Source organism: Chiloscyllium punctatum, chromosome 22 (assembly GCF_047496795.1).
Source record: "Chiloscyllium punctatum isolate Juve2018m chromosome 22, sChiPun1.3, whole genome shotgun sequence".
NCBI lineage: Eukaryota > Metazoa > Chordata > Chondrichthyes > Orectolobiformes > Hemiscylliidae > Chiloscyllium > Chiloscyllium punctatum.
Window position 1 is genome coordinate 17661977 of NC_092760.1, and position 15810 is coordinate 17677786.

Sequence of the window (15810 nt, forward strand, 5' to 3'; positions counted from 1 at the left end):
GTGTAGGAAACAATAGTTGAAATTTAAAGTGCAAGTTGCAGCACCACCTGTTGCTTGGAAAGTTGAGAAGAGAACATCTCTATCACCTAGAAGCCTTGATGCTACTTGTGGTCAATCTCTCTGGCTGTACACAAGACGCTAACAATTGTGTCAAGAAATCTAACCACCTTACAATAGGTGGTCAGTGTTGGTTTATACACCTTTATGTGAAATATCCCACAACAGCAGCTGTTATGCTGCTGAGTACGCCACATCTTTCTCATTCAGTAATCGCACTCAAGACACAGGTCCAATATCCAAATGCACCACTTCACTCTAATATCGTAATCAATGTTCCCAGCCTCACATTTATCCTTCATAGCTTATGTATACCTGATCCAATAAGCTCTGGAAGGCATATCAGTTAACCAACAATACTATAGGTGGAATCTACCAGTCCTGGGGGAACCGAAACAAATTGGTGCATGGGGAATTTAGTTGAACACAAGTCCAAAATGTAAAATCTTGACATGAGTTGGAATTTTGTTGTTTACATTGTCTAATCTTAAAAGTTAGGTTGGACTTTCTGCTTACACTTCATTAAAAGCACGACTAGTTGGAATCAAGTGCACTGACCCAGCTAAATTCTATCCATTTAGAGAAATATATGTCTTCATAAACTTGTGTGTAAGAAGTATACGTTTGATGAGCTTGGCTTCTTCCTGAACATTAGAGTAAATTTGTAATGCTTTGTTCTTCTAGTGATAGAACATAAAATCAAGATTAATGATAGAGTTGCAGTGTTGGTCCTCCAAGTGCAGTGCAAGAGACAAGGAGAAGAGACTAGCTGAGTCTATGGGTCAGGGCGGAGCAAGAATGGCTCAGAATCGAGACAGGTTGGGCCTAAGGGCAGGATGCAAAGGCAGCTCAAAGGAGGGAGCATCATGCAGAAAGGAGGAGAAGAGTGAGGCTTTGTCCACGGAAAGGTAGACAAGATGGAACATTTCTTCCCTACCCTGTTGTTTGGTCTGATGGCTGTGCAGATGTAAAACCAGTGTTGTCTTATTTTTTTTGTGAAACCTAAAACTAGACAAAAATGAGAAGGATCTTTTAAAACCAGGGATAACTGCATGCTTTGAATGTAAGGAGTTTGATACCTATTGTGAATCCTCCTGTGTACCCTGCTGTTGTAGGTGTGGGTTCCAATCACGTGCAGATGAATTGGAGCTGAGGAATTGTTTACCAGCAAACCTGATTGGTTTGCAGACGAGGGATCAGTTATCAATGACAAAGGTCCTTTGCCTGCCAACAACAATGTGCTTAGTCATCAGTAGCTGAAAAGCTTGGATCACTGTCTTGTGAACAAGACGCTAAGAAGCTAGTCAGACCAGAAAAGAAACCGGATTTACAGCAGTCAAAAAAACCATCTCAGTTCTCTGCAATAAACCCTCTCAAACCTGAAGAAAACTAGTTGACCTTTCCTTCAGCAGATACTGCAAATAAATCAGAGACTTTTCACAAGTGGACCAGCCATCCTGTGTCTTTTGCAAAACTGTTCTCCAATTTCACCTCCTCTCATGTCTTTTTTTGGGAGTGTGTATGTGTGTGTGTTGGTGGGGGGAAGGGGTCAGGATTGGTTAGTTTATAAAGCGTTCAAAGTTTTAATTTGTAGAGTTTACTTAATTCAATTTTACCTTAAGCTAGAATCTAATTGATTGCAATAAATAGTGCAGAAACCTGGTCTGTGCTTCCTATCAACCTGTGGCTGAAAAATCAGTTTGCAATTTTGCGTGTTTCCTTTAAAACATTTGCTTTCATGTCCATTCTGGGAAGAATGGTATTTGTTTTCCAGTGTGCTACTCCATTGAGTTATGACAAGGTGTGTCACAGAAATTTTAGCGTCAAGGGCGTCGGCAATTCCGAAACATTAACACTGATCTTTCTCCAGAGATGCTGCCAAACCTGCTGAGATTTTCCAGCAACTTCTGTTTTGTTTCTGATTTTCAGCATCCACAGTTCCTTTGTTTTATTTTAAAATTTTGCATAAGCAGTACTATTGAACAATTATGTCTGGGGCCTGAATATTGTACTGCACAGCAGAAGGTATAGTCACAGTCATATTGCAATCTGGATATTGCAGGGTGTTGCTGTAGGATGGTACAGTCTCGAGGTGAAAGGTCACAAATCAAAGAAAAGTGAAGGTATAGGTTGCCTTGAGAATGAGCAGGGTCAGGAGGGGCTTTTCAACCTCAATATTTATGTGGTTGGGGAAGAATAGAGAATTCACCACACACAAGGATGGGATCAATGGAAATGGACAAATATAGAGAGGATTAGCGGATGAAGGATGGAGTGATACAGTATACGACAGACTTGAGTTCACCGAAGCAAAAATAAAGCTGTGGCAGGTATTCAGAATTGTGAAAAAAGAGGAGGGAGCAGTTAAAGATGTGAAACATGTCAGATAATTAATGATAATGCAGGGAATGTACTCACAATCAATGAATTATGGGGGCTTCCTCCTTCCAGGAGCTGTTAAATGCACCGGAGTAAATAATTGGAAGGACAGAAAGGCAGTCCAAAGAATTGCTTCCACCTAGCTAACAATTAGAAAAAAGGAAATGAGAACAGCTCTGAATTGAGCCAAAAGTAGGAAGGCCTCTGGGCCAATGGGATCCTGCTGGAGGCCTGGATGGGGGTTAATAACATGTAACAGTGGGTAAAAACAATGACTGCAGATGCTGGAAACCAGAGTCTAGATTAGACTGGTGCTGGAAAAGTACAGCAGTTCAGGCAGTATCTGAGGAGCAGTAAAATTGACATTTCGGACAAAAGCCCTTCATCAGGAATACTGGTACAGGTATTCCTGATGAAGGGCTTTTGCGCATAACATGTAACAGTGTTATCTGTTCAAAATAATTATGGCCAAAGACAGTTAGCTAGGTGAATAGAGATAAGATATTTTGGCACCAATAATCAAGTAGGAGGATCATTTTCTAGATTAAAGTTTATTCTTGATTATTGGAGGGCTGACCAGTAAGTTTAGGGATGATACAAAAATTAGTGGGGTGGTAACCAGGAGGCTAGCCTTTGATTACAGGAGGATACGACAGACTGGTGAGATGGGATGGTCGGTGGTAAATGCCACTTGTAGAGAAACATCCTGGAAGTGTCCTCGCAATCAGCATTGCCTTGAAGCAGTCAGGGAAGAGTGTCCTGCTTACTAAAAGGAAGCGAAAAGTGACATCACAGGAAAACTGGAGTCGTCTTATCTGACTGCAGGATCAGAGGCTTCAAGGCAGAGAGAGTTGATTGCTTAGTAGTAAATGTTAGGCAAATATTTAAAACTTCTGGCTACTTTTGAGAAGATTTTGTAGCTCAGGTTGATGACAAGTACGTGACTTAGCTCGCTGAGCTTGAAGGTTTGTTTTCAGACGTTTCATCATCATACTAGATAACGTCATCAGTGAGATCTCCAGTGCTGTGCTAATGGTTTCTCCAACCTCTCTCTTTATAGGCCTTGGTTTCTTAAGGTAGGTGATGCCATTTCCGTTGCTGCTTTTTCAGGGGAACATAGATAGGGTCTAAATCGATGTGTTTATTGATGGAGTTTTGGTTAGAATGCCATTCCTCTAAGAATTCTCGTGCGTGTCTTTGTTTCATGTTGTCCCATCAAAGTGGTGTTCTTCTTTGTCTGTATGTATCAAACAAGTGATAGTGGGTCATGTCTTTTGGTGGCCAGTTGGTGTTCATGTAACCTGGTGGCAAGTTTCCTGCTAGTTTGTCTGATGTAATTTTTTTTGCAGTTCATAGTCATTGTCATAGTCATAGAGATGTACAGCATGGAAACAGACCATTCGGTCCAACTAGTCTATGCTAACCAGATATCCCAACCCAATCTAGTTCCATTTGCTAGCACCCAGCCCACATTAGATTGGAGTGGCATCAATCTTCAATTATGTGTTTTAGGTTTTGGTGGAGTTCTTCGGCTTGTCTGTATGTAGGTGCACCAGGTAGGGACAGTATGGGTCGGCAGGAGGTTGGGGGGATGTTGGGGGTGTTTGTGTATTTTTGGTGATCCATGGAAGCGTGGGGTGTTGGATCCATCTGGTTATGGTTTGGAAGTCTGTCATGTTTAATTCTCCTGGTTTTTTAAGTGCTGTTAAAAAGGATGGGATTCTGTTTAATAACTGTGGGGGGGTGGGGGGGGTCAGGTCTATCGCCACCTGCTGGTAAGTGTCAGTATCTGCAAGTAGAACATTTGCCTTTTTAAAATAGATTAGATTCGATTAGCTTCGTTACAGTGTGGAAACAGACCCTTCAGCCCAACCAGTCCACACCAACCCCCCGAAGAGTAATCCACCCAGACCCATTTCACTCTGACTAATACACCTAGCGCTATGGCCAATTCACCTAACCTGCACATCTCTGGACTGTGGGAGGAAACCGGAGCACCTGGAGGAAACCCACACAGACACAGGCAGAATGTGCAAACTCCACACAGTCACCCAAGGATGAATCGAGCCTGGGACCCTGGGGCTGTGAGGCAGCAGTGTTAACCACTGAGCCACCGTGCTGTCCCCAGATTATTGGATTATTTTAAAATAACTGTCACGCGTCCCTTGTCTGCAGGTAGGATAAGTATTTCAAGAAAATAAAACCTTAGAAAAACTTAAAAAAGACAAAAAAATTCATTATCCTACCAACAAGGAAGGGATGCATGACCGTTATTTTAAAATAATCTGACTACTTTAAAAAATCAAATGCTCTATTTGAAGATACTGACACTTAAAAAATCAGGACAGACTTCCAAAACATGAAACCAGATGGATCCAACATACCATGCTTCTATGGATCACCAAATATACACAAACCAGGACCCCCTCTCGGACCCATACTGTCCCTACCTGGTGCACCTACATACAGACGAGCCGAAGAACTCCACCAAAAACTAAAACACATAATTGAAGATTGACGCCACTCCATTCACTCACCCAAGAATTCCTCAACACCAAAGACACCAAGATCGAAGAGGACTAAATAATGGTCTCCTTTGACGTTACGGCCCTTTTCACACCAATTAACATCAAACTGGCCAAAGAAACACTGGCATCACTACCGGGAAAACCAGGACCACAAACACATGACAGCACCAACCTCATCAACAAAGATAAGGTCCTCAAGCTAGTGGACCTGTTCCTCATCACCCACTCCACATTCAATAACAAAACCTCCAAACATATCAATGGAACACCCATGGGATTACCAACATCAGGGCTCATAGTGGAAGCAGTAATGCAGAGACTTCCCATCTATCCAACCCAAACTTTGGGTCCACTACATAGATGACGCCTTTGTCATCACAAAATTGAACAAATTAGAGGAAACATACAACACCATCAACAATATCCTGACAGGCATCAAATTCACAAAAGAGGAGGAGAACGACAACAGACTCCCATTGCAAGACGTGACAGTTAAGCGTAGAGTTAACAGAGAGCTTCAAACCAGGATCTACAGAAAAACAACAAACTCAGACCAAATACTTAACTTCAGAAGCAATCATCCCAACATCCACAAGCGGAGCTGCATCAAGACATTATTTCAATGTGCTACATCACACTGCAGTACCCAAGAACTCCAAAAAGCAGAAGAAACAGATTTACACAACGTTTTCAAGAAAAACAGGTACCCAAGAAAAACAGGTACCCAATAAACACAATCCGCCGATTCCTCAGAAACAAACCCAAACAAGCAGACACAACGCAACCAAAATATATAACCACATTACTTTACATCAAAGACATATCAGAAATGACTTCCAGACTGCTCAGACCCTTTGGCATCATGGTATCCATAAACCTACCAACACACTTAAACAGCGACTAATGAACCTAAAGGATCCAATATATGCCACCAGCAAAACTAACATCATTTACAAGATACCATGCAAGAACTGCAAAAAACACTTCTCAGACAAACTAGCAGGAAACTTGCCACCAGGTTACATGAACACCAGTTGGCCACCAAAAGACATGACCCACTATCACTAGTTTCTATACATACATGGGACAACACATCCATCCTAGGACAGGCGAAGGCCAACAAAGAGAGAGGTGGGACATACCAGCAGCTCTTCACCATATACACTCACTGATGATGTTACCTAGTATGGTGGTGAGACGTCTGAAAACAAACCTTCAAGCTCAGCGAGCTAGCTTACATATTTACAACTTTTCATGCTTACAGTTTGTGATGTTTTTGCTTATGGTTTCAAAGGTATTCAATATATTCAATAGTAACAAGAAACAGGGAAGAATGGCCTTAGAGGAATTGCTGTTTGATATGAAGCATTTTCCAAATGGTTTAATTTAATGGGATATCCTGTTCAGTGTGGGAAACTGCACATTTCTAATCAGCACGTGTGCAGCAAGTTTCTCTAGCGACAGCTCCTGGAAGCCTGGATTTTGAAGCTAGAGCAGCAGCTGGGGACACTGCATCATCCCCAAAGCTGAAAAATTTGTAGGTAGCACAAATAGGCTAAGCTTGCACAGACAGAAAGGGACTGGGTAACCACCAGGCAGAGAAAGAGGGCCAGGCAGACAGAGCAAAAATCCCCTGTGGCCATTCCTCTAAAAAATAGATACACTATAGATACTTATAGTGTGGAAACAGGCCCTTTGGCCCAACAAGCCCACACCAACCCTCCGAAGAGCAACCCACCAGACCCATTCCCCTACACCTAACACTACGGGCAATTTAGCATGGCCAACTCACCTAACCTGCACATTTTTGGACTGAGAGGAAACCAGAGCAAATCCACACAGACACAGGGAGAATGTGCAAACTCCACACAGACAGTTGACTGAGGTGGGAATTGAACCCAGGTCTCTGGCACTGTGAGGCAGTAGTGCTAACCACTGTGCCACTCATAATATTGAGGCAAATGGTCACTCAGGGGAAAACAGCAAATAGCCAAATTTGTTCTACTTCAGTTGGAGTTGGCTTTGCTGCTCAGGTGAGGAGCAAACCGTATAGAAATGCAGTGGCCATAGGTGATTCCATTCTATAGGGGATAGATTGGTGCTTCTGTAGTTGCAAATGAGACTCTAGGATGCTTATGGCATCCCTCGTGCTAGAGTCAAGGATGTCCTCAAGAGTCAGAGTGAACAGTCAATGGTCATGGTACACATTGGTATCAACAATAGTTTTTTAAAAAAGGATGATGTCCTAAAAGTAGGACACAGGGAATTAGGAAGCAAGCTAAAAAGTAGAACCTCAAAACTAGTGATGTCAGGATTGCTACCAGTGCCTCCTGCTTGTCAGTGGCAATAGCAGGATATATCACATGAACATGTGACTAAAGAGATGGTGTGAGGGAGACAGTTTCTGGGACATTGGAACCGGTTTGGGGGCGGGGGTGGAATCAGTACAAACTGGATGGATTATACCTGTGTGAAATGGGATTGATACCCTAGGAGAGTATTTGCCAGAATGATTGGGGAGACCATAAACTAAATTGACAAGGGGTTGGGAACCTATGAGAGAAGTCAAAGGAAGAGAAATCAAGGACAAAGAACAAAAGACAGAAAGGGGCATTAAAGAAATGATCAGCAGAGGAGTCAAAGACCAGAATCAAATAAGGCTACAGTAAAATAAAAAGTAGTAGGAATGGAACAAGGAACATTTAAAGGTCAAGCCTTAAAGCTTGGTTTCTGAATGCATGGAGCAATTGAAATAAAGTGGGCGAATTCATCAGGCAAATAGATCTAAATGGGTATAATAGAGTTGAGATGACAGAGATGTGATTGCAATGTGACCAAGGATGGAAACTGAATTTCCAGAGTTATTCATTATTTAGGAAGGACAAGCAAAAGGGCAAAGGCAGTGGAATTCCATTACTGGATATATAGAATATAAACAATATTGAGACAAGGTATTCATTCAAACAGTGTAGAATCTTTGTGGAGAGAATTGAGGAGTACCAAAGGATAAAAAACAGTAGGGGCGCTACATGGACATTAAACTGTAGTGGTGATGTTGGGAATGATATTATACAGGAAATCAGAAATGCCTGCGGTAAAAGGACATCCGTAATTATAGGTGAATTTAATCTGCATATAGATTTCAGCAAATCAGATTAGTCTCAATACTATAGAGGAGGAATTCCTAGAGTGTGTATAGGATAGTTTCCTGGACCAATATGTTGAGGATCCTACCAGAGAACAGGCCATCTTAGACTGGGTATTATGCAGTGAGAAAGGCCTATTTGGTAAAATAGTGAGTGATCCTGAGTAGATGTCATGAATCCTGACACCAACTGGACTCCCCCTTTGAAAATAGTGTTAGAGCCCTTCATTTCAGCCCTTGATGTTGTGCCAACCTTTTATCCTACTCTAAGATCAAACTAACCCACATACCGTGGACGGCACGGTGGCACAGTGGTTAGCACTGCTGCCTCACAGTGCCAGAGACCTGGATTCAATTCCTGCCTCAGGCAACTGACTGTGCGGAGTTTGTACATTCTCTGCGTGGGTTTCCTCCGGATGCTCTGGTTTCCTCCCACAGTCCAAAAATGTGTAGGTTAGGTGAATTGGTCATGCTAAATTGTTTGTAGTGTTAGGTGAAGGGGTAAATGTAGAGGAGTGGGTTGTGTGTTGGTGTGGACTTGTTGGGCTGAAGGGCCTGTTTCCACACTGTAAGTAATCTAATCTAATTCCCTTCATTATCCTGTCTTCTGTGTGCCTAACCAAGAGTCGCTTAAATGTCCCTAATGTATCTTACTTGAATACCACTACTGGCAGTGCATTCCATACAACCACCACATCTCCTCCAATCACCTTAAAATTATGCCCCCTCGTGATAGACCTGTGAAATAGTCTCTGGTTATACATTCTATCTATGCCTCTCATTATTTTGTACACCTGTATTGAGTCACCTCTCATCCTTCTTCACTACAATGAGAAAAGTCCTAGCTCCCTCAACCTTCAAAAGATATGCCCTCCAGTCCAGGCAGCATCCTGGTAAATCTCTTCTGCACCCTCTGTAAAGCTTCCACAGCCTTCCTATAATGAGGTGAGTAGAACTGAACACAATATTCCAAGTGTGGTCTAACAAAGGCTCTGTAGAGCTGCAGTGTAACCTCGTGCCTCATTAACTCAACACCGCGCCCCCCCCAATATGCCTTCTCAACAACTCTATCAACTTGGGCGGCAACTTTGAGGGATCTATGGACATAGACCCCAAGATCCCTCTGTTCCTCCACACTGTCAAGAATTCTGCATTAAACCCTGTATTTTGCATTCAAATTCAACCTTTCAAAATGAATCACTTCACACTGGTCCGGGTTGAATTCTGTTTACCACTTACCAGCCCAGTTCTGCATCCTATCAATGTCCCATTTCAATCTACAACAGCTCTCCGTACTATCTACCAATCCACCAACCTTTGTGTCATTGGCAAACTTACTAATCCACCCTTCCACTTTCTCATCCAAGTTATTTAAACTAATCACAAAGAGCAGAGGTCTCAGAACCGATCCCTGCGGAACACCACTGCTCACCAAGCTCCCGGCTGAATATTTTCCATCTCCTACCATCCTTTGTCTTCTATGTGTCTGCCAATTCAGTATTCAGACAGCCAGATTTCCCTGAATCCCATGCCTCCTTACTTTCTGAATGAGCCTACTACGGGGAACCATATGAAATGCCTTGCTAGAATCCATGTGCACCACATTTACTGCTCTGCCTTCATCAGTGTGTTTTGCCACATTCTCAAAGAATTCAAAAAGGTTTTTGAGGCATGACTTGCCCCACACAAAGCCATGCTGACTATCTCTAATCGAGCTATGCTAAATCTTTCAAAATCCTCTCCAATAATTTGCCCACCACAAACGTAAGACTGATTGGCCTGTAGTTCCCAGGATTATCCCTATTCCCTTTCTTGAACAAGGGAATAACATTTGCCATCCTTCAATCATCTGGCACTACTCCAGTGGACAGTGAGGATGCAAAGATTGTCGCCAAATGTGCAGCAATCTCTTCCGTCACTTCCTGTAACAACCTTGGGTATATCCCAGCTGGCTCAGGAAACTTATCTATTCTTATGTTTCAAAAATTTCAGCACATTCTCCTTCTTAGCATCAAACTGTTGAGCTAGCAATCTGTTTCACGCTCTCCTCACAAACATCAAGGTCCCTCTCAGTAGTGAATACTGAAGCAAAGTATTCATTAAGGACCTCCTCTCCCTCCTCCGACTCCAGGTACAAGTTCCCTCCACTATCCCTGATCAACCCTACCCTCATGCTGGCCATCCTGAAACCTATTGGACAATTGCAGAGACGCATCGCCTCAACTGCCATCGTTAATAAATTTTAATCATGTTCACATACTTGTGTTGTCTTTTATATATTTTATTAACTCTACTATTAATTTATGAACTGTTGTCAAAATGAACTAGGCTAAATTTTAAGAGTAGGAAGGAACCTAACCATATCACAGATTCTCATCAAACAGGTGACATTTCTCTGAAATAGAGCAAGAATCAATTCCAGTCAGCTCCAAGGAATCTAGCTCTGTCTCTAACTGCTTGATATGGGTCCTTTCCTCACCTGTTCTGTTACAGGAGGCACTTTTTCAATATACTTTTTGAGTGGGCACTCAAATGGCACACTCCTGCAGAGGCTCTTCAGTAGTTTCACATCAGTCAGTGACATAGATATCCAGGAGGCTGCTTTATCCTTTACTAAATCTTATTAAACAGTCTGGTTGGTTCTGGTAAAACTGAATGATAGTTAAAGAATTGCCCAGTCACAGTTTCAATGATATATAGATATGCTAGTTCTATTTGGGAGCCTCAGGGCAGCATGATGGCTCAGTGGTTAGCACTGCTGCCTCACAGCGCCAGGGTCCTGGGTTTGAGTCAAGCCTTGGAATCGGCCTCCCAATTGTCTATGTAGAGTTTGCACATTCTCCCCGTGTCTGCATGGGTTTCCTCTGGGTGCTCCAGTTTCTTCCCACAATCCACAGATGTGCAGGTATTAGCAGTATGTCTGCTTATGGATAGGTCAGTTCAGATGGTCAGTATGAGCCCATTACTTCCAAAGGACAACTGACAAAACTGGATACCAAAGCCAAATACTTACCAGAAACAACACTCAATAGAGAAATGTGATTATTCGAAGTGAAATAGGGAAGGCCACTGGAAAATGTAAAAGTTGGATGAATCTACAAGATGAGGGGCAGGTGGTTCATGCCCTGGAACAGGACCATGGAGTGCAAAGATGAAAGGCAAGAAAAGTAGTGTAAACTCAACCAGTTCGGGAGTACACATGTCCCAAGGAGTTGATCTTGAACCACAGAAAGAAATCCTGTTAAGAGGGAAGGGAGGTCATAGTCCTAAAGGAGATGGAAGGCAAGATAGATTTGTTTGTTTAACAAGGGCGAGAAATATAATATAATCCAGGAATATACCAAAAGTTCATGTGACCAGGCAGTTTTTGGCCATGAACAAACTGAAAGGCAGGTTCATAAAAGATGCCAAACAACAAGGGAGCTATAGAGAATTTGAGGTGCACCAAGAGGAGCCAAGTATGGGGCAAGGTGTCTCTTGATTGAACTTATCAGGCGAAAGTAAGGCTAGTGGCATGAGGTTTTGAAGAAAGACTGCAAAGTCAGACTCAAAGGATAAATTCACAGAAGGCCGCAGCAACATTTAAGCTTTTTTTGTTTTGTGAACAATAAAGCATGGGAGTATTGATTATTTAATATCAAAACTGCGTTTTCGCAGGAAAAGCAACTTACATGGGGATTGTTTCTTTGTCCTCCAGATGAGGCACCAAATTCATTAGAGTTGTTCAGGTAGGTAAACAAATACATAAAAAGCCTAAATTAAACCTCTAGGTTTGGTCCTTCTCAGTAAACTTTGTCTTATTAAAATTGGCTTGTCTTCATTTAAAAGTAGATCCTGTCATGTTTTACTGGCATCATTAGGAGCAGCCTGTACAATGCATGTGGAAATTTAGTAAGCAGTTCACTGCTCGTGAAAAGCATAAGTGATGGAGTGACCTGCTCCTGAAATAGGCTTTGCCAGATTTTTCATCCAATTATGTCATGAATCTTGTCATAGCCCATGTCACTCAGAACCCACCCCATAAGTTTCCACACAATATCTCTTTTTTTCATTTTCCTGCTTCTTCCCACGCTATGTCCAATGATACCTTTCTATGTGAGATTTGGCAAAGTTTGATTTAATGTCTCTCTTGTGATGAAAGGTGTGTGATTTTTATATAAATATTAATATCATTTTGAGAGTATGTATGAGTATTGGTTTATCTTTATGAAAGTATTTAAAAATTGACTAGTCTTTCTGGACCCATGATTGTAAACTTTTGGGTTCGGATTGAAGGATTCCTGGCTGGGGTCCAATATAAGTACAATTTATCATGCAAAGGAAATTATTCAGAGCTATTAAGGGTTTAAGTTATCTCAATAAAACAGTGTAGTTTGTGGAACTTGCAGTCCATGAATGTTTGTCCAATATTCTGCAGATTTTTCAAAGTCTGAGAAAGCCTAAGACTTCAGTGTAAGTGTTCTGGGAGCAAAGAGTCTCCAGATGCGTTGTGTCTTCCCGTTTTGGTCTGTTGTGTAGACATCAGTGCACTGCGCTTATTGGGTAACCATTGTTCCTGAATATGTTGTATAGGTGTTTCTCTTCGGCTTCTCGTAGTTCCAGGGTGCTGTTGTGTGTTATGGCCCCTCGGCATCATGGTAGCCCCCAAACTTACTATCATACTAAAACAACTACTGAAGAAGTTAAAGGACCCCATGTACACAGCCTGCCCCACACAGCTAATCTCTTCCTACCTTAACTCGATTCTTTTTTTTTCTCATGTTGTCCACCCCTTCCCATTTTCATCCCCGATTCCTCTGATGCTTTATATTAGTTTCAGAATTTCCAGTTTTCAGGCTGCAGCTGCCTCCTGATCACCTTGGACATGCATTCCTTTTATGCGTTCATCCCCAATTAGGATGGTCTCCAGGCTGTCTCAGTCTTCTTGTGGAAAAAAGGCTTGAACTGTCCCCATCCACTATCATCCTCCTCTGCCTGGCTGAGCTCATCCTCACTCTGAACAAATTCTGTTTTAACTCCTCCCACTTCTTTCAGGTCAATGGTGTAGTCATGGCTACCTGCTTGGGCCCCAATTATGCCTTTCTCTCTGTAGGAAACTTGGAACATTTCTTGTTCCAGTCCTATTTTGACTCCCACTCTTTCTCCAGTATATCATCGATGTCATCAGCACTGCTTCTTTCCATCATCCTGGAAAAGTTTATCAATTTCACTTCCAATTTCTACCCCTCTCACCTTCACCTGGTTCACCTCTGACTCCTCCCTTCTCTTCTCAACATCTATTTCAGTTTCTGGGATAGACTGCAACCCACATCCACTACGGGCCCACTGACTCCTACACTTACCTTGATTACAAATCCACACCCTGTTTCCTGTAAAGATTCCATTCCATTCTCCAAGTTCCTCTGTCTCTGGTGCATCTGTTCTGATGATGCTAAGTTTGACAAGGGGACTTCTAAAATGTCAACATTTTCCTCAACCAAGAATTCCCCAGCATTGTAGTTGACAGGGCCCTCAGCCAGGTCCAATCCATCTCCTACACTTTGGCTCTCACTCCCTCTACCCCTTCCCACAGCAGTGATAGGGTCTTCTTGTCCTCACCTACCATGCCACTGGCATCCACATCCATAGGATCATTAACTGCCAATTCCACTATCTCCAGCGGATGCTACCACCAAACACATATTCCCCTTCCCTCCTTTTTCAGCCTTCCACAGGACCGTTCCCTCCAGGACACCCTCCTTCACTTCCAACACATCCCCATAGCCTCACGGCATCTTCCCTGTAATTGCAGAAGGAGTAATACCTGCCCATTTACTCCCTCCCTCCTCACCATCCAAGGTCCCAAACACATCTTCCAAGTTTACATTTTTCTCTATTGGACAAATGAGCAGACAGAGCACCTCTATTCTGTCTTTTAAAAAAAAAGGCCCTGAGCTTCCAGTTGCCTGTCACTTCAATGTCCCGTGGCCAACATCTCTGTCTCAGGTTTGCTGCAATGCTCCAGTGGAGCTCAGTGCAAGCTGGAAAAATAGCACCTCATTTTCTGCTTGGGAACCCTGTTGGACTTAATATCAAGTTCAGCAATTTTAGGGCTTGAGGTCATGTCCTTACCCCAACCCCTACACACCAGGCCTTTGTCATAACATCGGCTGCTATCATACACAACCCATTATCAGCTACTAAGTGTCCCGATTTGCAGGTATTCATTCTCAGGCTGACCTTTTAAATTTTTTTTTGTCTGTAAAACTGTTTCACTCTCTATGTTGGCTCTATCTCCACCTAACACTTCTCTCCCCCACTCCATCTTCAATATAAATATTAATCTTTTCCTAGCTACCATCAGTTCTGAAGAAGGGTAACTGGAACAGTAACTCTCCACAGATGCTGCCAGAACTGCTGAGTTTTTCCAGTAATTTCTGTTTTTGGTTTGGTTCTCAATTCTGGGCTTTGACTTGTCCAGTAGTAACATTAATGGATATCATTACATACTATATTTATGATAGTATGGAGTCATAGCCTACAGAGGACAGTAGGCATCATTTTCCATTAAGGAGAAACAGATTTCTGTTTTGTTTATGGACGGCACGGTGGCACAGTGGTTAGCACTGCTGCCTCACAGCGCCAGAGACCCGGGTTCAATTCCTGCCTCAGGTGACTCTCTGTGTGGAGTTTGCACGTTCTCCCCGTGTCTGTATGGGTTTCCTCCGGGTGCTCCGGTTTCCTCCCATAATCCAAAAATGGGCAGGGTAGGTGGATTGGCCATGCTAAATTGCCTGTAGTGTTAGGTGATGGGGTAAATGTAGGGGAATGGGTCTGGGTGGGTTGCGGGTCGGTGTGGCCGAAGGTCCTGTTTCCATACTGTAAGTAATCTAATTGATTACACATAGCATGAGAGTAACCACTCCTCAAATGTGGAATAAGTTAAGGAGGCAGGCCTCCATGAATTACCACAGCCACAGAATTGAACCATGCCTTTGGCTTTGTATTGCTGTAGTTATCTAGCTAACTGGACTAGCTGACATCTTCCCCCACTCCAAAAAAACTCCAATTTATTTACAATAGCAATAGTGTCTAATTGAGACTTAACACATAAACTGGTGAGACAGGGAAAGTAATTTCTTTCCAATGAAAGTGAAGAACATTATCCCTGCGCTGTCTGTTAGTTGGGTCGGTTTATGTTATGTTATAAATCAAACAATATATCCATATATATATTTCATTTTAAAGTGTAACTTACGGTGAAATATCTCCAAAACATATCTTGTCTAAAATGACATTATGTGGTGATATCTAACATTATGTAACAAGCTAGTGCAAATTAGAATGTTGGTTTTATTTGATGTTTTTACAGAAGCTAAGAATAACTTTAAAATACAGAAATCCAATAACTTGGTTACAGCTTATGATTATGTTTCAGTTATGCATTATGGAAGGTAAGTACTGATTTTTTTTATATTTCATTAAGAAAATAAAAGAAGTGACCTTAAAGAAATTCATTAAAATGCACCTCAGCTATTCATTAGCACTGTGGTAATGTTGTGTAACTTTGGTAATGCTTGAAAAGGATATTCAACTAATATGTGAATGAAGATACATTGTTGGTGAGAAAGGATAATTTTTTTGAAGTCCCCAGTCTCACAGATTCCCATTCTTCATTTGGCTCGATTCACTCAATCACTGTTTCTATTAACAGCCATTCAC

At 42.2% G+C, this 15810-nt stretch overlaps 1 protein-coding gene across 3 annotated transcripts in view; it reads left to right on the plus strand.

Moving 5' to 3' along the window:
- LOC140493432 (astacin-like metalloendopeptidase) overlaps window positions 1-15810 on the plus strand; it is a 196017-nt gene that overhangs the window by 127869 nt on the left and 52338 nt on the right. For all 3 annotated transcript variants that reach the window (XM_072591861.1, XM_072591859.1, XM_072591860.1), the window contains one exon: window positions 15461-15542. In XM_072591861.1, coding sequence (XP_072447962.1) covers window positions 15461-15542 — 82 coding nt within the window. The remainder of the gene's footprint in view (window positions 1-15460; window positions 15543-15810) is intronic.